The sequence below is a fragment of the Miscanthus floridulus genome, chromosome 18 (genome assembly GCF_019320115.1).
Source record: "Miscanthus floridulus cultivar M001 chromosome 18, ASM1932011v1, whole genome shotgun sequence".
Classification (NCBI taxonomy): Eukaryota; Viridiplantae; Streptophyta; class Magnoliopsida; order Poales; family Poaceae; genus Miscanthus; species Miscanthus floridulus.
Genome location: NC_089597.1, coordinates 23,869,767 through 23,892,819, shown reverse-complemented (window position 1 = coordinate 23,892,819; position 23,053 = coordinate 23,869,767). Strand labels below are relative to the sequence as shown.

The window sequence follows — 23,053 nt, the reverse complement described above, 5'->3', positions numbered from 1 at the left end:
GTAAAATTTTAGAAACTAAATAGGCACCGAATGGAGCGCATGATTTCCCTGGTGAATTGGACGCGATTATAGAGGAAGGGGGAGAGGGAGAGACGGTGATACCACCGGTCCACCGCTGCAGCTGCCGCTGCCGCCGGCCAAGAGAGCGATTAATCCACAGAGACAATGCCAACTCGCGCCCACCAGTCAGCTTCGACGAAAGAAGAGGTTGCCCTCCCTTCAATTGCGTGGCTCCATGCCAAGGAGTGGCATGGTAGGCCTCAGAGTCTCCGAGTGAGCGAGCACCCCCAGTGGCCGTCCCCCGGCCCCCTACCCTTCTTCTCCGGCGTGCTCGCCGGCGACGAGGGTAGGCGGGCTGGTCCCCCTCTCCTCTAGAGTTTCCCATAGTGGAATAAAATGCTCGACATGGGTGTCCTGAGGACTCTGCTCCTCCTCACCTACATCTTCTGGAGGGTGGGCAAGCTTATTGTGGCCATGGCGGCCGGCGTGAGCTCCCTCCATAGCTATGAGGTGAGTACTTTAATAAAGCCCTCCTTTCCCCCTATGTTTCTTCCTTGCCTGCTCCATTGCTCTGTGGGTTGCATGGTGCTGCTCCCATCCAAATCGAGCCAAGGGAGTAGCATAGTTACCAAGAGCATCGTCAACACCGGCGACCTCGACCCGCTGCGCGTCACCGGCGACCTCGACCCGCTGTGTACCTGCGCCGATGCCTGCTGCAATACTGGATCTGCTGGTTCTCCACCCGGAGTTCTAGCAGAAGCCACGGTCGCGGCCAAGGGGCATGGAGGCAGGGAGACCGGGGAGCCACCAAGGAAGGGCGAGGACGACCACATCGAGCTCGGCGGCGGTGCGCCACCCGTGTTGGCGCTGCTGCTCGTCATGGGGGCTCTCACGGGCGTCCTCCACACCGGTAATCGACGACGGTGGCTGGGAGGAGGCCAGCGGGGCCTGCTACGGACCCAGCCATAGCGGGTGGCCTCGCAGGCCTCCACGATGCTACGGCGAAGGGGCGACGCTTTTCCACCAAGGATTCGCCGGGGGCGGTCAGTAAAGTTGAAAACGGACGGGATAATCCCGTCCCTTTTTTTCCGTCCGTTTCCGTTTTTTCCGCGATAAACAAAAACGGGGAAAAAAACGGGACGGAGTGAACCGGGAGCGGGACCGAAAACGGCGAAACGTTTGTCCGTTCGTATTCGCGGTATCCTGTTTTTCTTCAATTCGAGATAAGCCCGGCCCAGTATGTTCCGTAAGCCTAGTAGGTCTCCGGGGCCTGTTCGGTGACTGCCTAGTAGTAGGTCACCGGGGCCTGTTCGGTGACTGGCTGTGCTAGCTCGTTGGGTTTACGTGCATGGCCCAGTATGTTACTGTTGGTGTAAAATATGTCCAACGAGTAAATATTTATAGTTTTGTCATGCGTTGTGATTAGATGTGGCCTAACACACGATGACACCGGATTTATACTGGTTCAGGCAACGTGCCCTACATCTAGTTTCAGTTGGTCGGTGATTTTATTCCTGAGCCCAGGTGCTCGAAGTTTGTTGTGGGGTTACAAACGAGTGAAGAATGAGAAGGGGGTGTTAGAGGTCCGGTCGAACTCTGAACCGAGTGTCCGAGAGTGACGGATGCTCAAATGTGCGCAAAGTATTGGAGCGTATGCTCTGTGTGTCCCAGCTTATCAGCTGTTGAGAGCGTGTAAACTGTGTAGCTGTCGGGCTCTAGAGCTGTTGAGCTATTGGGTCCTCGAGTCGTCCAGTCTTCAAGGGGGGCTTTTAGGAGAGAGCTCATCCCCTTTTACAGTTGAAGTTGATGGCCTTACAAGTCAGAGAAAGAGAGATATTATATACGTGCTCTATCTAGTCTCGTTGCCCACACCATCGGGTACAGAATGATCGTCAACGCCCATAATACTGTTTATGTTCAGACGTATCTGGCAGACTCTACCATGTTCGTCTGGTACGGCAAACGCCGGCGCCCACAATACTGTTTATGCTCTGACGCGTCAGGCAGGCTCTACCGTATTCGCCTAACATGCCCTGATGGCACCGTCCTGCAGGTGCGCAGGGCATGGTAGGGTACGGTCCTCGGTATTGCGGTTGACTTAAGCGTCTTACCTTATCTGCTCCGTCTGCTCCCCGAACCCACATCAAGCGGGCGTCTTTGGTCAGCCGTTCTCAGTTGGCATCGATCGTGTCGGTCAGGAAAGAGCAGCGAGCAGAGGTCTGGTGTATCCTCGGTCGGAGAAAGGGGGCCGGAGTCGGACTACGATCCCACATCGGCCAGGCCGTTCGGTCAGGGACCGGATCGTTGTCTTGGCCTGTCATTATGTATCTGGGCCGGTCCAAACGCGTGCTATCGCTACGCCGTCTGCTAGGCTGAGTTTTGTAGAGAAGCGGGTCCATTGGGGACCCGGGTTTATGAACCCGACAGGAGCCCCCGAGCCCCTTTGGGACTTCTGTGAAGCCGTGAAGGGGCTATCCACACATTTCACGTAATATTGTAAAAGTTAGGGGCTTGTGTTTTTAGCTAAATTAAAGCTTGTATTTGCTTTATAATTCCTGTACCCATTGTGCCGTGGAGGCGGGCTGTTTATTGGAACTTCGGTGTTTTCCCCCTCGGTTTGTTGTACTGCGTAGGTGTTGGTGTTTCGAGTTACCAACAAGGAAATTTCTAGTATTGCGCGTCTAGCTCTGATGGTGTGCTTAGAGGACACAAGGTTTATACTGGTTCGGGTAGAAAGTCCCTACGTCTAGTTCGTCACTGCTGCTCGTGTTACTAGCACTGTAGGTTTGTAGTAGGAGTTACAAACGAGTGAGAGAGGGACATGTTCCAAGTCTCTGATGTGTGTGTGCTCCTAAGACGTGTTAGGGCGTGTGTTTTGATGTCTACAGCCATGTAGAGTGGTGAACCGTCGTCCCCTCTCCTAAGACGTCCTGCTTCCCCTTTTATAGATGAAGGGGAAGGGCAGGTTACACAGAGAAAAAGAGGGAGAAGGGCCAAGGAGAGAAAAGCTTCTAGGATTATCGGGTCTTTCTTCTTCTTTATGTGGGTCTCGCCGACACTGCAGATGGTGATAGGGATGGCTCCACGTCAGGCGCCTGTTCATCGCTGATGCCACGCTCCGGCATTGTCAGCGGGTCATGATGTCCCATTCTGTCCCAGCGAGCGACATGGCAAACCAGCGTGCTGGTCAGCGGTCGTGCAGGGAGTAGACAACATAGTAACCACACATCCGTCACTATTGGTGATGTGAGTTCCCTAGAGTGACATGTCATGGGCATGGGTCATGTTGATATGTGCCCGCTCCCTGCACGATGCCAGAAGTTTGATCTTAGGTTGTACTTTTCTAGCCCATAGTGGTAGGCGACAGTACGGGCTTCTGCCAGGAGCCACGCCTGAGGGGTCGGGCGAGACGGAGCCCCTGACCCAGAGGTCGGGCGAGGCGGAGCCCCCGACGTAGAGGTCGGGTGAGGTGGGTCCCCCGACCTAGAGGTTGGACGAGACGGAGCCCACGCACCTAGGGTCGGTTGGAGCTGTAGTCACGCTCTTGACTGCTTGGATGAATCAATGTTGATGACCATTAGCTCCTCCTCTTCGAATACCCTAGTATTGGTCCCCAACAGTAGGGTAACCAAGTAGGATTTAGGTGCCCAACCTCCATGTGGAGGACTGGCAAAGGCCGTGGAAGCGCGCAAAGTGGATATGGGTGTCTAGCCTCCGTGTGGGGGACTGGCAAAGGCCACAGGGGCGCGTCGGAGGTAGGGGTGGAGCTAGAGCTAATTTGAGCTTTGTGACAGAACCGCCCAATTTATACAAGATCAAGTAGGGCTGTCGCCGCTAATATGTTGACACGCGCATACTTTCACTTATATAAACCCGGTAGTCCACCGAGTGTGATGAAGGACCTCGGTAAATCAACATCACAACCAAGATCGCGTGATTAAGCAAATACACATCACATACATAGAGTTACAGCGAAAATAATATTATAAATAGGTTCACAAATAATAGTACAAGTTTGGGTTTCAAAACCAATTAAGGGAAAACAACATAGCTTTCAGTGATTTTATTAATATAAGTTCCAAATATATTGCTAGCATAAGTGACATCCACTGATAAAAACATATAGATAAGAAATAAATATAGAGTCACCGAGCCCACCGGTGGTTAGCCACCATCTTCAACAGGCCAAGAACTTCACCTACAACATGGTGGGATAAACCCTGAGTACTCGAATATACTCAGCTAGACTTACCCATCATAAACCAAAAATAAAATAACTCCAAGGATCATGCAATGCTTTATAAGTGGAGCTAGCTTGACAAAATTTTGCATAAAAAACCACTTGCCGGTGTTTTGGACCGACGGGCCCTCAACCAACTAGTGAAAATATACTGCTTGCCCCTAATCCTGGATAGTGATGCAAAGAGACACAAGGTTTATACTAGTTCAGGCAATAGGTGCCCTACGTCAAGTCTGAGAGATCAATCTTGTATTCCTTGCACCGAAATGCTCGTAGTAGGGGGTTACAAGCAGGGCGAGAGAGGGAGCTAGTCCCAGGTCTCTACGAGGAGCGGTGTGAATTGCTTTAGATGTTGATCTCAGGCAGCGAGGAAGCGTGCGTGTTACAGAGTGTTGCTTACGCGAGTGAGTGAGTCTGTCTATCTGTGTTCGTGTTCGTCTATCTCGTGAGCTCGTCTCCTCTAGAAATGGCCCTGGTCCCTCCCTTTTATAGTTGAAGGGGGGACATGGGTGATACATGCATTCGCTACGCGGCGTCCTGTGGGCGGAGGTGGCGTTTCCGAACCCTGTAGCTTGTCACTATGGCGGCATGGTCGATGAAGCGGTCCTTGTCCTTGATGCACTAGGGCGACACACCGGTCACACCCGATCCTGTGCGACGTGGGAGCTCTAGTGATAGCTTAACGCAGGGCATGGCGGGCGATGTGTCGGTCGCTGTGTGTTGATCGCGTAAAGAGCCGAGGCTTAGTTGGTGCCGAGGGTGAGCCATCGTGGGGGGCTCAGTGGGCACGAATCCCGAGGTTGCTGAGACCCTGAAGTGGATTGCTGAGGCTTAGAGGGAGCAGTTGGTCCTGTACACTGATTCCAAGGCTATAGTGACCTAGACTTGACTCCCCACGCCGCATTGTTACTGGAGCAGGGGTTAGGTAGCACAGTGTATTGCGGATGCCGGTCGTGGGCACAGTACCGAGCACAGCGGCCGGTAACCCCTGCCCTATCCTGTCCTGGACGGTATGGTGTTGATGCGACTTCCTGTCTCGTCGGCCGCTCTATTGTGTCGAGCCATCGTTCGGCTGATGTCGTGGGAGTGGTTGGTCGTATTAATTGGACGCGACGCTTTGTCAGGGAGATCGGTCGAGGCAGAGGCAGCGGGGTTATTGCCGAGCCGGCCTTAAGCGAGACAGAGAATCGGCATCTCGTCCGAGGCTTTACGCGTGGGGCCTCAAGCGAGACGGAGAATCGGTTCCCCATCCGAGGCCTTTCGTGCAAGGTCTTGAGCGAGGCGGAAATTCGATAGGCCGTCCGAGGCCTTTCGTGCGAGGCCTCTAGCGAGGCGGAGAGTAGGTGGCTTCGGACAAGGCCAGGGTTTAGCCAATAGTTATCTCTTGGCTTCGATTTTTGATAGGGTCTAAGCGATTTTTTCGGTTTTCGCTTAGGGGACCCCTTTTTATGGTACCCGACAGTAGCCCCCGAGCCTTAGGGAGAGTGTGAGCGCTCTCCCTGAGGTTTTGATGAGACTCGACTCGCGGCAGCTCCTGGTGAGATGGTGTTTCGTACTCGAGGCCTCGATGGGTGCGCGCGAGCGCGCACCGGGTGTAGCCCCCGAGGCCCTAGAGGAGTGGATTGATTCCTCTAGGGGCTTTTCTTACGTCGTGCGAGGGGTTTTATTGCGTTTGCTGAGCCCATGAGTGCGAGTTTGGGTCACTGAGCCTCGGTTTGGTTGCAGGAAGAGCCCCTGAGCCTTTGCTCGGAGCAAGAGGGCGATCAGGAGTTTCCCTGACTTTTTTGTGCGGCCCTCATGCATCCTTTTTGTTCGAAAGGAGGGGTGGAGGACGCCATGCTACCCTCGATGGGTGCGAGCAGTGACACCTTCGGTGAGCTGTTATCGGGTAAGTCCGAGTGGAGGCCCATGCCCCATTCGATAGGGGTCGGCTAGCGGTCCAGAGACACACTCCAAAAGTACCAGAGGGCTTCTCTAGTGGGTCCCGGGGCCGTTCGATTTGCCCCGGGGGCTCGATGCCTCCCTACGATGGGATCCCATTCGGAGACCTCCCTGCCGGTCTCGGACATGACTTAGGGCATCCCGAGCGATCATTTGCTTGGGCCTTGGCCATGTACGGGCTCGCCCATAGTTGTCCCTGACTCTGTTGCCCTAGGGCGGCTGTCAAAACCTTTGGGGGCCTAGCCTTCGAACCCCTAGACCGTAACAAGCCTGATGCCCTTTATCACGTTTTTCCCTATGGGTTTGGGTTGCTTGTCTTCGTCCTGGGTGCAGGAAGAGCCCCCTCGCGCATCTTTTTAGTTCGGACGGAGGGGTTGTTTGCTGAGCCCTCAAGTGCGAGCCTAGGTCGCTGGGTCTCATCAAGGTTGCAGGAAGAGCCCCCTAGCCTCTGCACGGAGCGAGAGGGCGGTCAGGAGTTCCCCTGGCTTTTTGTGCGACCCTTGTGCATCCTTTTTGTTTGGAAGGATGAGTTGTTTGCCGAGTCCTCGGGTGCGAGCCTAGGTCGCTGGGTCTCAGCAAGGTTGTAGGAAAAGCCCCCTAGCCCCTGCATGGAGCGAGAGAACGATCAGGAGTTCTCCTAGCTTTTTGTGCGACCCTCATGCATCCTTTTCGTTTGGAAGGAAGGGTTGTTTGCTGAGCCCTCGAGTGCGAGCCTGGGTCGCTGGGTCTCAGTAAGGTTGCAGGAAGAGCCCCCGAGCCTCTACACGGAGCGAGAGGATGGTCAGGAGCTCCCCTGGCTTTTTGTGTGACCCTCACGCATCCTTTTCGTTCAGAAGGAGGGGTGGAATATGCCAGGCTACCCTCGGTGGGCGTGAGCGGTGACACTTCCGATGAGCTGTTATCGGGTAAGTCCGAGTGGAGGCCCATGCCCCATTCGATAGGGGTTGGCTAGCGGTCTAGAGATGCACTCCAAAAGTACCAGAGGGCTTCTCTAGTGGGTCCCAGGGCCGTTCGATTGGCCCCAGGGGCTCGATGCCTCCCTACGGTGGAATCCCATTCGGAGACCTCCCTGCCGATCTCGGACATGACTTAGGGCATCCCAAGCATTTCGCTTGCTTGGGCCTCAGCCACGTACGGGCTTGCCCATAGTCATCCCTGACTCTATTGTCCTGGGGTGGCTGTCGAAACCCTCGGGGACCCAGCCTTCGAACATCTGGACCATAACGGGCTCGGTGCCTAATTCCTTCGTCTGAAAGGAATCAGGTGGGGGATATTCCCCTCCCACCTGGCGTGCCAACTGTCGGTGTTTTGGACCAGCGGGCCCTCAACCAACTAGTGAAAATATACTGTGTGCCCCTAATCCTAGATGGTGATGCAAAGAGACACAAGGTTTATACTGGTTCGGGCAATAGGTGCCCTACGTCCAGTCTGAGAGATCGATCTTGTATTCCTTGCACTGAAATGCTCGTAGTAGGGGGTTACAAGCAGGGTGAGAAAGGGAGCTAGTCCTAGGTCTCTACGAGGAGCGATGCGAATTGCTTGAGATGTTGATCTCAGGCAGCGAGGAAGCGTGCGTGTTACAGAGTGTCGCTTACGCGAGTGAGTGAGTCTGTCTATCTGTGTTCGTATTCGTCTATCTCGTGAGCTCATCCCCTCTAGAAACAGCCCCGATCCCTCCCTTTTATAGTTGAAGGGGGGACAGGGGTGATGCATGCATTTGCTACGCGGCGTCCTGTGGGTGGAGGTGGCATTTCCGAACCCTATAGCTTGTCACTGTGGTGGCATGGTCGATGGAGCGGTCCTTGTCCTTGATGCACTGGGACGACGCACCGGTCACACCTGATCCTATGCGACATGGGAGCTCTAGTGATAGCTTGACGTAGGGCATGGTGGGCGACGTGCCGGTCGTTGTGTGTTGACCGTGTAAAGAGCCGAGGCTCAATTGGTGCCTAGGCTGAGCCATCGTGGGGGGCTCAGTGGGCACGAATCTCAAGGTTGCTGAGACCCTGAAGTGGATTACCGAGGCTTGGAGTGAGCAGTTGGTCCTGTACACTGATTCCGAGGCTATAGTGACCCAGACTTGACTCCCCATGCTGCATTATTCCTGGAGCAGGGGTTAGGTAGCATAGTGTAGTGCGGGCACCGGTCGTGGGCACAGTACGGAGCACAGCGGCCGGTAACCCCTGCCCTATCTTGTCCCGGACGGTATGGTGTTGATGTGACTTCCTGTCTCGTTGGCCGCTCTGTTGTGTCGAGCCGTCGTCCAGCTAATGTCGCGGGAGTGGTTGGTTGCATTAATTGGACGTGATGCTCTATCGGGGAGATCGGTCGAGGCAGAGGCGATGGGGTTATTGCCGAGCCAGCCTCGAGCGAGACGGAGAATCGGCATCTCGTCCGAGGCTTTACGCGTGGGGCCTCGAGCGAGATGGAGAATCGGTTCCCCGTCCGAGGCCTTTCGTGCGAGGCAGAAATTCAATAGGCCGTCCGAGGCCTTTCGTGCGAGGCCTCTAGCGAGGTGGAGAGTAGGTGGCTTCGGACAAGACTAGGGTTTAGCCAATAGTTGTCTCTTGGCTTCGATTTTTGACAGGGTCTAAGCGATTTTTTTGGTTTTCGCTTAGGGGACCCCTTTTTATGGTACCCGACACCACTAATTCAGCTATACATTTTATAATTCGGTCATCAAGTTAATTATAGTTATTCATCTCTAGATTAGCAACTAACATGTGCCAAACATGTGGTATAGCCTTTAGTAGCATAACAATAGTAACCATAGCCAGTGTAATAATTCTATGTTCATCATAACCATCATATTCCATAATCCAGTTACTACGATGTTAGGATTAGCCAAGTTTTTCACTGTCCGGGAGAGATGACGATTCAAATCGATTTCAACCAGCTGGGAATTTATTCCTAACACAAACCCAGACATACCTGCGCCAATGTAGTCTTAGGTCACCTTTGGTACAACTCAGGTCCACATTTCGTGGGTTTATCCAGCGCCGCACAATTAGGGACAACCAGCTACTAGGATGATCAGGACTACCCTGCCCTTGGGCTCACGTCTGGCTCCCCGCACATCCTTACTACCATCCAGAGTGCGCACTTTTACAGAACAGGGCCCGACCTGAGTTGAGCTACTCGACTTCACGGTCGAAACGAGTTATCCGGCCAGCTAAGTGAGAGGCATGCGTTCAATCTTGTCAAAAGCGCCAACAATGGTACGGTCCTTAATCGACACAGATGGAATAACATGAGTCATCCTACACATAGACTCCGCCCGACCTCCATTTACATTACTCCATGGTTCTTTTCCACGATAGCAAATATAGTCAACCATGCTTTGGTATCCACCTATATCTCGTAGGTGACAGAAAATCACCTGACTTCTACCAGTCAAGCATGGCTAAGCTTATATTCGATCCTGGACCTACACAGGGTTAAAGATATATTGCTGGACAATGAAATCATATGCATCAAATGGTTTCAATCAACTATTATAACCTAATACATCAAATATAAAGGACTTAAGTAATATTTTATAAAACATAGGAGACTTAGAATACTCTGGGGTTTGCCTAGGATCCAACACTAGGTTAGTGTTTGTTAGCTGACACTCGTTTGGCAAGTATCTCCTATCCTAGCACTTGTCCAGTCTTTCCATCTTCGGGATAGGTCCACCATACACCGTCTTCGGGTTCAGCTCCAACATCACGTTATTCACATGGTTCATCTAGCGTACTTAGATGAGATACAAGATGCAAGTGCATGAATATGAAGAATGGTAATATGAGATGCATCACATAATAGCATTCAGGGCAACATAAGATCATGCAAGACATAGGCAACTAGAGTTATTTAACTAAACATCACACAACCTATTATAGAGGGATAGCAAACATATTAGGCATGGCACACAAGTGAATTTAAGTTCAGATATTGCACACATGCATCAATCAAGAACTAACCAACATGTATAGCCAAAACAGAGCAAGCTAAAGCAATCACCTAGCACATGTATAGAAATCTGGACAGCATCACAACAATCACTTGTTTTATCCATAACTGGATATCCAGACATCCAAAGAAGGTGATCCTAGACTTTCTAGATAGATAATGAAATTTCCTACAACATTGTTATTATTACCAAAACCTTATTCCAAAGCTAACCAGGTCAAACATGCCAATGTTTCAGATCTGCACAGAACTAGGACAGAAAAGTAGTAGTAATTTCAACAATGCATAACTGGAGTTATGGACATCAAACAAGCATAAAACTTAACTTTCTAGAAATCTTATTAAATTATCTAAAACATGTTTATTATCATTACAAGGTGATTCCACAATTAACAGGGTCAATCAAGCACAATTGAGCACCTCTATCTAGACTTGGATAGATTCTGCTATACAACTTCACAAGCTTATAATTGGAGCTCTACAACACCAAAAGGGGTGATCTAGGATAATTTGGAAAGCTTAAGGAAAGCACTATAACTCTTATATTATCACCAATACATGATTTCATACTTAACTAGGTCAAGCAATGAAATCCTTCAAATCTACACAGAGCATAGACCAAACATGACAAATCATTTCCCAATTTCATAACTCCTAAACTATCAGGCCTATGGTCATGCAATCTGAACACAAGAAATATTATAAAATTATCTATAACTTTGGTATTCACTACAACTATAGCAAACATTATTTCCACCATGAAAATAATTGCACAAGCAAAACTGCACATGCAGCCCAAACAGCAGTGGTACAGAAAACTGATAGGAACTTTAGAGAAGCATAACGGGATTTCTAGACCTCCAACAAATATGAATCGTAACTTTTTGAAAATCTTATGAAGTTACCTACAACTTTAGTATTACCATCTTAAGATGATTCTACAGTTAACAAGATCAATTAATTCAATAAATGCATCTCTGTCCAAAATATGGACAGAATCTGATATGCAACTGTAAACAGCTATAACTAGAGTTCCACATGTTCAATAAATGTGGTTCTAGACTTTTTAGAAAGCTTAGAAAATTCTAAATAACTTTGTTATAAACACCTAGAGCTAATTCTACTATTAAAAAGGCCCCACAATACCAACAAGGCAACCCTGTCTGGGTTTGGCCAGAAACAGCCACAAAAATTTAAGAAACTATAACTAAAAATCTACTTAACAAAAAATTATGCTATTTAGCTTTTTGAAAAGCTTAAGAAAAGTACTATAACTCATGTATTGTCATCAAGTCTTGATTCATAACATAACTGAGCCAATTAATACCAACATGCAGGCCTATTCAGAATAGGAGCAAAGCAACACAAGGCATTTGTTATTTTTATAGCTCTTAAACTATAAATCCTAAACTCCTGAAATTTTTAAAAACCTAACTGCATAAATTGAATTTTATAGAAAAACTTTAAACTAAATCATACCATATTATAGATCTACTGCATAGACAATTTCACAAGTATTTCAAAAAGTCCTCATTTACTATTTTTGGATTTTTCTACAATTTACTATGATTTTCCAAAGTTCAGCATAGAAATCTGCAAAAAAAAAAGATTAAACCAAAAAAGGAAAATACTTTTGCATTGAGAACCTTGAATATCTCAGAAACCAACTAAGCCCATATCTATAAATATATGTGTCCATCATTTATGCAAAGTGAACACATGAAAAAGCTTCTATTTACGACTAGGTCCTTCTTCAACCTCACGACGCAGGACGTAGCAGGGAAGGGCAGAGGCACCGGGGGGGTGGCTGGGCTGGAGGAGCAGGCCAAGGTTGAGGTGCTCTGGTCGATGAGGCGTGATGGTAGCCGGCCAGATGACGCCATGGCTAGGCCGCGGCTGGCTGGGCTCGGTAACTCCCAGCTGCGACCGACTGGGCTCGGTGCAGGGGACGGTGAGGCACGACGAGGCGAGGCCATGGTGACGACACAAAGTCGAGGTAGGCTGGTGGCCATTTCAGGTCAAAGTCATAGGGCCTTGGCTCCAGGTTGGCTGCATAGACGTGGTCGAGCACGACAGTATCATGAGGCCGGGGGGAGGGGCAGACAGCGGCCGGTTGCAGCCCTACTATGGCCAACAGCGACGGGTAGAGCAGCTGGAGGAAGGAGGAGGAGAGTGACCGACTAGAGGATGAGGCAACATGGCGAGGAGGTGGCACGGTGGCCGGCTATGGCCCTGCTATGGCCAGCAGCGGTGGGTAGAGCAGTTGGAGGAAGGAGGAGGAGAGGAGCAGGGTGACGGCGACGGATGGGGAAGGGAGAGGGAGAGAGTGGAGAGGGCAGGGGAGCTCGGGTCTCTGTATTCATGCACATGGGGGTGAGGTGGCAAGCGAAGGCAGCATAGAGGAGCCACACGGCATCGCTCTCCTGCCTGTGGTAGGCCACGACGCCATTCCTTTCTCGAACCTGAAGGAAGGAACTAATACTACCGCAAAAATACACAGAAACATCAATCTTCCTCCCCTCTTAACTCCAAATCCGTTTAGTTTTGGCACAAGCGGTAGTAATAAATGTTATAGAGCTACATGAGATCTCCAACTTTGCTTAAAGTGCCAAACTATAAATTGGCCTAGATGGAGAGATACAAGGTTCCAAAGTGGGGTTCACGAAACTTGAAAACTGAAATCAGTTTCAAGCCGACTAAAACCACCAACTTCACCCCTCAATATCTCCCAAACCATTTGATGATTCAATAAACCAAATTCTCCTTGCTGTAGTGCTACGTGAGTACTACAACCTTGATTACAGGAGTTTGGCCAAAATAGACATGGTTTGCAAACTAAAATTCACCAAAGATAGGTACATGAAAACGAAAACACGAAAATTCAGTCATCCCAGACTTAGCTAAATTTCGGGATTCCAAAACAGCATTTTGTTGATTCTTGTGAGCTCTGTTTGGCTAACCTAGGCATTGATTTAGCTCTTTACCATTAAACAAAGTTTGTTCTACATAATATGAACTACAACTTTTATTTAGGTTCCACTACCATGTAAACAATCTAAGCTACTATTCAAACCAAGTCAAAGTAGCATCACGATAAAGCTTAAATTATTCTTTTTGATCTATTGAAGCATTTTCTGGCTACTTGCTCAACATGAACCCTTCATGACTTTTATTGTAGAGTTCATTTGGAGTCATTTGGGTAAGGTAGTAAGGTTTGGTTGGTATCTCATATTCCCATTTACTTAATAAAGCAATCCAAGAAAGATTATAACTTATCATTTCATGTGACTTCTTGATTCCAAACTTTATGAAACTTTTCCACTGGTCAAGATGGATGCATGTTGATGTAATATACATGAAATAAGCATGTTTAACATTACTCTTGCATAATCTTAGCAAGGGTACACATGTAAGTAAAGGTGTGTTGTCCAAGTTTAAGTTGGAGCTCACTCTTGTAGATTTGATCTTGACACCTTCATCACCACTTAACATGTCCTATTTGAGTTCAAACCCATTGCTTAACTGGTGACAAACACCTGGGGTGTTACACGCTTGCCTTGTGGGTGCGTAAAATTTTATCACAGGGTTGCAAATATGGTGAAAAATTAAACATTATCACTGCTTTTTTGTTTTCCTATGGCTGCGGGCACAACCACAATTCTCTATATAGATCCACCCATGGCCAGAGGGATACTGGCACCTAGTCATTGAGGAGGGGATTGGCGAAGGCCATGGAGGCGTGTCGTGCAGACATAGGCGCCCAGCCCCTGAGGAGGAAACTCATGGGTAATCCATTTTCCACCAGGTGCGTGCGAGCGCACCCAGTGGGTGTAGCCCCTAAGCCTAGGGCCGACTAGGGAATCGGTCAGAGGTTGAGCACCTTGGTACTCTTTTTAGGGCTATGGACTCTTGTGTCTCTTCTGGTCAGGGTGTTCGCTCGTGTCTGTTTCGACCGCAACCTATGTGGTCGGTCAGGTTCCTGAGTCAGGATCTGGCGGCTCAAGCCCCTGAGCCACTAGGGGCTGATTGAGGTCAGTCTCATGATTTCCTGCGTCACCCCATCTATGGTTTCTATAACCGAAGGGGTTGAGCTAATGCCACTTGCCTCGATGGCTCAAGTGGTGGGCTTCGGTGAGCTCGCTAACGGGCATGTCCGAGTGGAATCTGGATCCGTCATTCATGATGGGGTCAGCATAGCCCTCCTATGGCACTGCACTTCTCCTTAATCTACCTCCTGGCAGATGCCCGAGTCATTCTGGAGAGCGACTCAGGTGGCCCAATGGCCTCCCCTCGATGGAGATTCTATGGGAATGGCTCGAGGTCAGGATCGAACGAGAAGATTGAGATGACCCTGTCCGCTCTTGAGCGGGTCGGGCGAGGGCCGCTGGGGCTCACCTACATTTTCTCCCCTAGCTCTGTTTGACATGAGGTAGCCTCGAACCCTTTGCGGGCTAGCCTTTGAACCCCGGTCGGTCACCGCTCATGTCGAATGAGATGACTCCCGCTTCGTGACGCGACGTGAAGCGTTGTGATGCATCAATTGGATATGCAATGCTTGGATGTATGGGATGAATGTGTGGATGAATATATGACTGAATGTATGAATGCATGCATGAGAATGGATGAATGTATGCTTATGCATTGGAAAAGGAAAATGGGGGTTGGTAAAGTTACCTCGATGGCTAGAGTGACAGGTTCGAGGACCTCCTATCGGATATGTCCGAGTGGAATCCGAGTTTGTCGTTCATGACGGAGTTAGCATAACCTGCGTGGGGCATCCTTACCTAACTCTTAGCTGCCGCTTGAGCCATCTGATCGACCCGAGGGACCCGTTGGCCTCTCCTTGATGGAGATTCCATCGGTGGGCCCTCCAAACCCTGCCTAGGAAGGGAAAGGGTCATTTGTGTGTGGTTGCGCCTCATTTCCCATGCCCAGGTTACGGTAGTGGTGGGCCCCACCTAGTCCACATCCCGTTAGCTAGGGTCACGTCCCATCGCACGCCTTTCTGCATTAAATAGGGAGAAGGGAGAGGGTTTTCCTCCCGTTCTTTCTCCTTTCTTCAACCATGTCGTTTCTCTTTCCTCCTTTTTGCCAAGCCTATTCATGTGTCATGGCGGTTTCTAGGAGAGAGGAGGGCAAAGCGAGGGAGAGGAAAAACTCACAGATTCGTTCATAAATCCAAGGTGTGATGTCGAACTGAAGGCCTTCCAACATGGATGAGGCCGTGCTGGCTGACTTTACTGTGAAGGGGCTGCTTCTATCAAAGGAGGTGGTGCACTAGAGGGCTCCCATGTTAGGGGAGATTATTCTGTGACCCTAGGCCGATGAGGTCATCTCCTTCCTCACCTTCCACGAGCACGGGCTCGGGTACCCTGCGCATTGGTTTCTGCGCGGTCTCCTTAACGAGTGGGGCCTAGAGTTGCAGCACCTTAACCCAACTGGGGTGCTTCACATTGCCATCTTCATCATCGTCTATGAGACCTTCCTCAGGATGGAGCCGCATGTGGATCTATTCCGGTGAGTCTTCATCGGATGAGCCCTATTTGAGGGGAAACCGCCTAGAACTGCACCGTTTGGGAGGTTTGCCCTGCAGAAGAGGTCGAAGCCATCGGTCCCCTACCCCACATACTCCCCTAGTGACTCCAACTAGGGATGGCATGGTGAGTGGTTCAATATCAGGAACCCGGTGGAGGCGCCGTTCCTGACGTTTATCGGGGGGAGGCCAGAGAAGAGGGAAAGTTGGACGTGGGGTCCATCCTGTCAATAGAAAAAGTTGGCAATCATCGAGCCAGAGCTTTAGAAGCTCAAGCAGAATGGCCACAATGGGTTGCGGGTTTTCCACACCTTCTTCCGCTGTCGGGTTGCCTCACTGGGGGAAAGGACACAGCCAATGTGGGAATACTTTGTCCCGACGGATCCCAACCGCACATCACCGGAGGAGATGTCGAAAGATGAAGTTTGGAGTTATCTTGGTCGAGTACTGTAGTTGAGGGATGAAGACTCCCTCAAAGGGACGCCCAGACCCCTTCATGCCGTGAAGCTTTCCAATTTGGTATGCTTTTTTCTCATGACCTTTTTCCTTCTTATTTTGATGTTTTGATTGATTTTGAGGTGCCCATTTCGAAGGGACTCACAGGCTATAAATCTCGGCCGCTTCTTCTAAGAGGGTCAGAAGGTGCAGTTTAGCAAGCCGCTTAGAGGGAGGCCACACTTGCTAAGAAGAAGAAAGCCAAGAAGGTCCAGAGGAGATTTGATAAGGAGAAGGAGATCAACCGGTGGGTCTAGGGTGGCGAGAGCCAGAGCGATGTGGAGGCAGAGCTCAAGATGGAGGAGTCCACGGAGATGGGTGATGACACAAGTGCCTCGGAGGATGAGGGAGACAGGGGTGCTACCATGACCTTAGTGGAGCACCATGAGCCCATGGCCGCGCCTGTCGGTGGTGGACGTGGTACGGAGATGTGTGGCGATGTTCCTCAATCGAGGAAGCACGCTGTGAGTGAAGACACCGCCCTCAAACGAGGGGCAAAGCAGGCGCGGTCACCGTGCCCTTTGGAGGCACTGTCGGCCTCTCAGCCCCCTGCTCTAAGTGTGACGGAACGCGTCGGTCAGTCAAGGGAGCGTGATCGTCCGCCCATTCCCTCGAGGTTGCCACGCGTGCATGGCCCTCAATGGGGAGATCCCCACCGATTGCTCTAGTGGTATCACCGTGAGTTAGTGGTCATGACCATTCACGAGCCGAATGGGGACCGACTGTGTCGTTCCTAACCTCAGTCAGTCTGAGGGGGGTGTGAACTACGACCCTCGAGCAATCCTCGTCCGTTTGGCTCATCGTCAGCCGGTCGGGGTTTCAAGGCTCTACCTCTTTCATCTGGGTATGTATTCATGCTTCCCTTTGCCCTCATAGTTGATTTTTTGGATGTGACTAACCTATGCTTGTGCCCTATTTTACAGCGGCCAAGAGCCAGCAGGACTGGGGATCTCCCCACCTCCCTTGCGAGAAGAGTGGAGACCCAGCCTGTGGTGGGTTGCGATAAGTGAAGGGGGAAGTAGGCTGGTGGTGGCGTGACCTTCCTTAATGGGGGTTGTGTCTTCCTGACTGGTCATGAGCATAGCAGCGACCATGATGGTGTCGATCCTCGTCTTGACGACGAAGGTTGGGTCAAAGGTGACTCTTGTGGTCCCTCCCTCGCCAGTTGTGGAGACGGAGAGGAGGGAAGCTAGGCTCCCTGTCTCACCCGATGGAGGAGTGCACGGTTCACCTGCCTGGTCAGAGCTAGAGGGGTTTAGAGGAGCCATGGCCAGGTGCTAGGTAGAGTAGCCACCAACGAGCCATGGTGTCCTAGCGATGGACATCCCCTTCAACGGTGAGGAAGTCATCGGGGTGGAGCTGCCAGCCGTCCCACCGTCCTAGGAGTTTGTGATGATCCAGTCGTCGCTTGATACTGCAATGGCTGGATTGTCCAATGGGTCGAGGGCGACCCATGAGCTAGTGTGGCCTTGCCCTGGCGAGCCAGGAAAGGCCCGATTCATCCTTCGCGATGAGGAGGAATTGAAACTTTGGCACCTGCTCAAGGATAGAGGACTATTGATGGAGTCCGATCTCGCCATTACCAAGGCAAGGCTCAAGGAGGCCTTGTAGAGGGTTGAGCTCATCCATTAGGCCATGACTGTGGACCTACCATGCGTTGTAGAGGTAAGTTTTGTGCGTTCCTGGTGTTGTTTTTGATTCCTTGGTAATCAAACGGTTGTCTTAGCACGCCTGCTTCTTGTCTCGTAGGACCTAGAGATGATGTCGATCCGCAAGTCTCGATTTCTCTAGGAGAAGCACGGTCGGATGGAGCAAGAAGCGGTGGCATCGCGGTAGGTCAATCAGCTCAGGCACTAGCTGGAGTCCGCCTGCCATGAGTCCCAAGACCAGGCGACCGAGGCGACGGGAGCACGGGCGGCGGAGATACGGGCGGTCGAGCGAGCGACTGTTGCTGAGCAAAAACTCAATGCGATGAAGGTCCACTTGGCAGAGACCGAGGCGATGCTCAGGGAGTCCCTAAAGGCTCTAGAAGTAGAGCAGAAGGACCTTTTAGACGCTGAGCAGGAGGTCATCACGCTCTGAGAGTAGATGCTCAGGGCAGAGGAGTCGAACACTCGGCTGCTCGAGAGGGTGACCCAACAAGAGGAAGGGCTCTCCATTCTCGAAAGCACACACCTCGGTACATACCTATTCTGCCCTCAGTTGATGCCTTGAACTTTTCTTTTCCTTGCTCCTGAATTTGTCGTTTGTTTCTAGACCTAGGTGGAAAGATCGGCTCTCTAGAGCAAGAGCTAGAGATGGTCAAGGTGGTAGTTGATCGGGGCGTGGAGGCACTAGCCTAGTCCCTTAAGGAGCGATGTGCTCTCGAGGGAGAGCTCGACTAGATTTGCAATATTGCGTAGGTGGTAGTCTCCAAGGTGTTTGAGTTAGGACCGAGCACCAGTACGCCCGCTGTCCAGCTAGCGGAGGTCCCGAATGAAGTTCGGGCGCTCATCTCCGATGGCATGTTCTACAAAACGTCATGGGTGTTGTCCTCGATGGTGACCCACTACCCCAATTTGGACTTCATGGCCATCTACAGAGGATATGCTGATGGGTGGAACACTGACAAGAACCATGTGCTAGGGGAAAGTTTGGTGTCGCATGCCTAGATGGTCGCTGAGCAAGTCACTGCGCAGTGGGTGATGGAGGCTCACTGTTCGACCATGGCCGTAGATATGCGCCGAGAAGACATCATCTAGCCTGCAGATGCAGCGGAGGCTGGGTTAGAGGCGAGTGTTGTCCCACCTCCAACCGAGCTGAACATCGTCCTAACTACAACCGAGCTGCCTTTGTCCTTGTCAACTGCATCGTCGACTAACGCCGTCGCGGGGCCACAATAGAGTTAGAGTAGAAATAGTCAGTTTATGTAGAAGATGAATTCATGGGGAAGCCCCTGTGTGAATAGTTTTACATTCGTGAATATTTTAAGTTTGTTTTGTGATGAAATCACTTATGAGGGGAAGCTTGTCCCGTCCCCCCTTGTTTTTATCCATGCGTAGCTTTGTTTTTTGTCCTTTCATTTTCGCACCTGCCCATTGACCCATAGGCTACAATCTTAAGAACCCGGGCATGGCTCGCAATGATGAGGATATCACTACTTCATCACATACAAGCCAAGGAGAGGAGGAGGTCTAGCATGGGCGTCCAATTCATCTATTTCATGGTGGAAGTCCAGTCCAACTCAAGTTCGAGTCTACTTCAGGCTCCAGGACCAGTCTGCCTTAAACTGGTCACCCAAGACGCATCCGGACTCTATTTTCGACGATCCATATATGGTTGGAAAGCTAATTTGATAAGAAAGCCAATCCAAGTGGTTTCATATCAAAAGACCTTCGGAATCAAAGGAAATCGTTGAAACAAGTTAGCATCCAGAATCTGCCATGGTGCTACGACACCGTCTTTTGGTCCGTTGGATCGTGTATCGTGTTTGGGCCCATTAGGGGGCACGTCTAGGGGGGGTGACGCCCAAGACTCTATAAATACCAGTCGTCGCTCTCCTTAGGGTTTGGGTTTTATTTAGTTCTTGATTTCTTCATGAAACAGACATCATTTTGCTGTAACTGTCGCCGCCAAGACCGCTTGCTGTAAACCAGGGCCCTAGTTCTTGATTTAGTTCACCTGTGGCGATTAGTCCTTTCGAATAAAGACTTGACCTCCTTGATTTCATAAGCCTCATATTTATTTGCAATTTTAGATTGCGTTCATCCCGTTCTTGCTTGTGTTCTCGATTCGCTTGTAGGAAAGCCTTCTCGGCGAGGTCAATCACGTTCGCGTGGTTGATAACCAACAGAGCAGTGGTGTAACGGTTGCGGGGGTCCGAATCAATCTTGGTTCGAAGCCTAGATCGTGAACGTCGAGTCTCACCAATCGATGCTATCATACCTTTTGGAAGATCGGGCCAAGTCTACATCAAGTGGTATCAGAGACCTTGTTGCTCGTTAGGTATAACTTTGTTTTCCCCTTTAGATTGCTACTATTTTTGTTTTACCTATAGTCCACAAAAAGCCAAAAAAATATACACTATCACATATCTCTAGTCCTATAGCCCTGCTATGCCTTTGCAATTTTTTTAATTTCAGTTTGCTTTATTGAACTGTCGTCCCTCGCCACGTCTTAGTGTTCGTTGTGTTCTGATCTTGTTCTTGGTCTAGTGTCAAGTCTTGTTTCCTAGTGTGGCTTGCATCAGATTGATCTCTAGTTTTTCTTTAGATCTGAAATAGTCACAGAGTGGGTTGCATGATTGAGTTTGTTTTGTCTAGCACATAGTAACATACAAGAGGATGATATGGATAAGTGTTCTAGATTTTTTGGAGGTTTACGTCGTGAAATACAGGATGTTCTTGACTATAAAGAATGGACTAGATTTTCCCAATTATATCATTATGCTATTAAAGCTAAAAGGGAAGTATAGGGACGACAACCTAGGCGATCCATGACTCCATCCGTGACTCCATCCATTCCTTCACGTCCAACCGAGGTGAGTAAAATTTCTAATGTGCAGACACCACCAGCACCTGTAAAGAAGAATTCTCCTATTACACCTTCTTCCAGTGGATCTGCTACACCTTCCTCTAGCAGTTTTTCTAAAGTTGTGTGCCACCGCTGCAAGGGCATGGGACATATTGCTAAAGAATGCCCCAGCAAACACGCATATATTGCTACTGATGATGGTGGGTATGCTAGTGCTAGTAATGAAGAGAATGAATTTGCACTTACAACTAATCTTTATGCAGATAAATTTGTGGATAGTGCTGAAGATCCTGATGAGGTAATTGATAGTGTGGCATGCACTGTAGACTACAAATCAATCCTTGTTCAGCGTATTTTGAGTACACAAGTTGAGCCAGTAGACAAGCTACAATGCCATAATTTGTTTCAAATGTTCCTCTTTGTCAATAATTTCCATGTTCATTCTATAATTGATGGAGGGAGCAGTAATAACTTGGTAAGTCATGAGCTTGTCAAGACTCTTGGTTTATCTACACGTGCTCTTCCACATTCATACCATGTTCAGTGGTTCAACAATAGTGGTAAGGCAAAGGTAACACAATCTGCTCATGTGCAATTTTCTATCGGGTCATACCATGATTATGCTGATTTTGATGTCATGCCTATGCAAGCTTGTTCACTTTTGTTAGGCCGTCCTTGGCAATATGATAATAATGTTGTACATCATGGTAGGCAAAATAGATATACTTTTATGTTTAAAGGAAAGACCATTGCTTTACTTCCTTTATCACCTGCTGAAATTGTGCAATATGAAAAGGAACTTGCTGAAAAGAAAAAGAAAGGCCATGATAAAGACTTTAGCAAACCAACAAATAAACCATCAAGTAACATGAAAGAAGTTTTATTTGCTCTTAAATCTGTTCTTGTTGATCATGATGAACCATGTTATGCTCTAACTTGTTCATCGCCTATATGTCCACTTGCTCCTACTCCTAGTGATATGCCTCTTGTTGGTACTAACCTTTTGTAGTAGAAGGAGGATGAATTCCCAACAGGGAAGCCACCATGGCAGCCGCTATTGCAAAGGATGGGGCGTCGAGATGAATGTCTTCTTCCGGAGCCATCGTTGTTGTCATCTAATGGAGGAGATGGTCTACTTTAGTCGAGGACGACTTCAATCCAAGAAAGGGAGGATGATGAGGACATCACTACTTCATTGCATACAAGCCAAGGAGAGGAGGAGGTCTAGCATGGGCATCCAATTCATCTTTTTCATGGTGAAAGCCCAGTCCAACTCAAGTTCGAGTCCGGTTTGGGCTCCAGGACCAGTCTGCCTTAAACTGGTAACCCAAGATGCATCCGGACTCTGTTTTCGACAATCCATATATGGTTGGAAAGATAATTTGATAAGGAAGCCAATCCAACTGGTTTCACATCAAAATACCTTTGGAATCAAAGGGAATCGTCAAAATAAGTCAGCATCCAGAATCTGCCAGGGTGCTGCGACACCGTCTTTTGGTCCATTGGACCGTGTATCATGTTTGGGCCCATCAGGGGGCGCGTCTAGGGGGGGTGACGCCCAAGACTCTATAAATACCAGTCGTCGCTCTTCTTAGGGTTTGGGTTTTGTTTAGTTCTTGATTTCTTCGTGAAACAGACATCGTTTTGCTGCAACTGTCGCCGCTAAGGCCGCTTGCTGTGAACCAGGGCCCCAGTTCTTGATCTTGTTCGCCTATGGCGATTAGTCCTTTCAAATAAAGACTTGAACTCCTTCTTGATTTTATAAGCCTCATATTTATTTGCAATTTTAGATTGTGTTCATTCCGTTCTTGCTTGTGTTCTCGATTCGCTTGCAGGAAAGCCTTCTCGGCGAGGTCAATCACGTTCACGTGGTTGATAACCAACGGAGCAGTGGTGTAATGGTTGCAGGGGTCCGAATCAATCTTGGTTCGAAGCCTAGATCATGAATGTCGAGTCTCCACTAATCGACGCTATCATACCTTTCGGAAGATCGAGCCTAGTCTACATCACGCAAGGCTTAGCTGCTCGTAACCATAGGTCATGGCAGGGTGTGATCGGTTGGGAGGTTAAAGCGCAAGTTACATAGGGTAATCAAAGGAACATAATGCCCTTTTGTTTGAGCGACGCCCTTTTGTTTGGGTGAAAAGTGTTACTACATGATAGTAAAAAAAGAAGGGTGGTATCGCACCCCCGTGGAGCCCTAGAGTGACCCAAGCCGAGAGTGCTCAGGCTGGGGTGCTGTAGGAGCAAGCATTGAATGGAAATAAACGGTAAGACCAAGCTTTACAGAAAGAAATGACATAATTGTTCGATGTTCCATGTGTTGGTGAGAACGTTGTCATTGTTGTCCTTCTGCCGATAGGCGCCCGGTCGGATCA

The 23,053-nt window shown here is 49.5% G+C and overlaps 1 protein-coding gene across 4 annotated transcripts; it reads left to right on the top strand.

Annotated features, from left to right (window-relative positions):
• The first annotated feature begins 76 nt into the window (after nt 1–76).
• LOC136520666 (uncharacterized) lies at nt 77–22,425 on the top strand. Of its 4 annotated transcripts, XM_066514270.1 has the most exons (3): nt 77–510; nt 20,707–20,875; nt 20,939–22,425. In XM_066514270.1, exons 1-3 carry the CDS (start codon nt 397–399, stop codon nt 21,682–21,684), a joined length of 1,029 nt encoding a protein of 342 aa, XP_066370367.1. In that variant the 5' UTR covers nt 77–396; the 3' UTR covers nt 21,685–22,425. The 4 variants fall into 4 exon arrangements, 1 of the variants encoding a protein (XP_066370367.1); XR_010775313.1 differs by lacking the exon at nt 20,707–20,875; XR_010775314.1 differs by lacking the exons at nt 20,707–20,875; nt 20,939–22,425 and adding an exon at nt 19,945–20,700.
• Nucleotides 22,426–23,053: the final 628 nt, after the last annotated feature.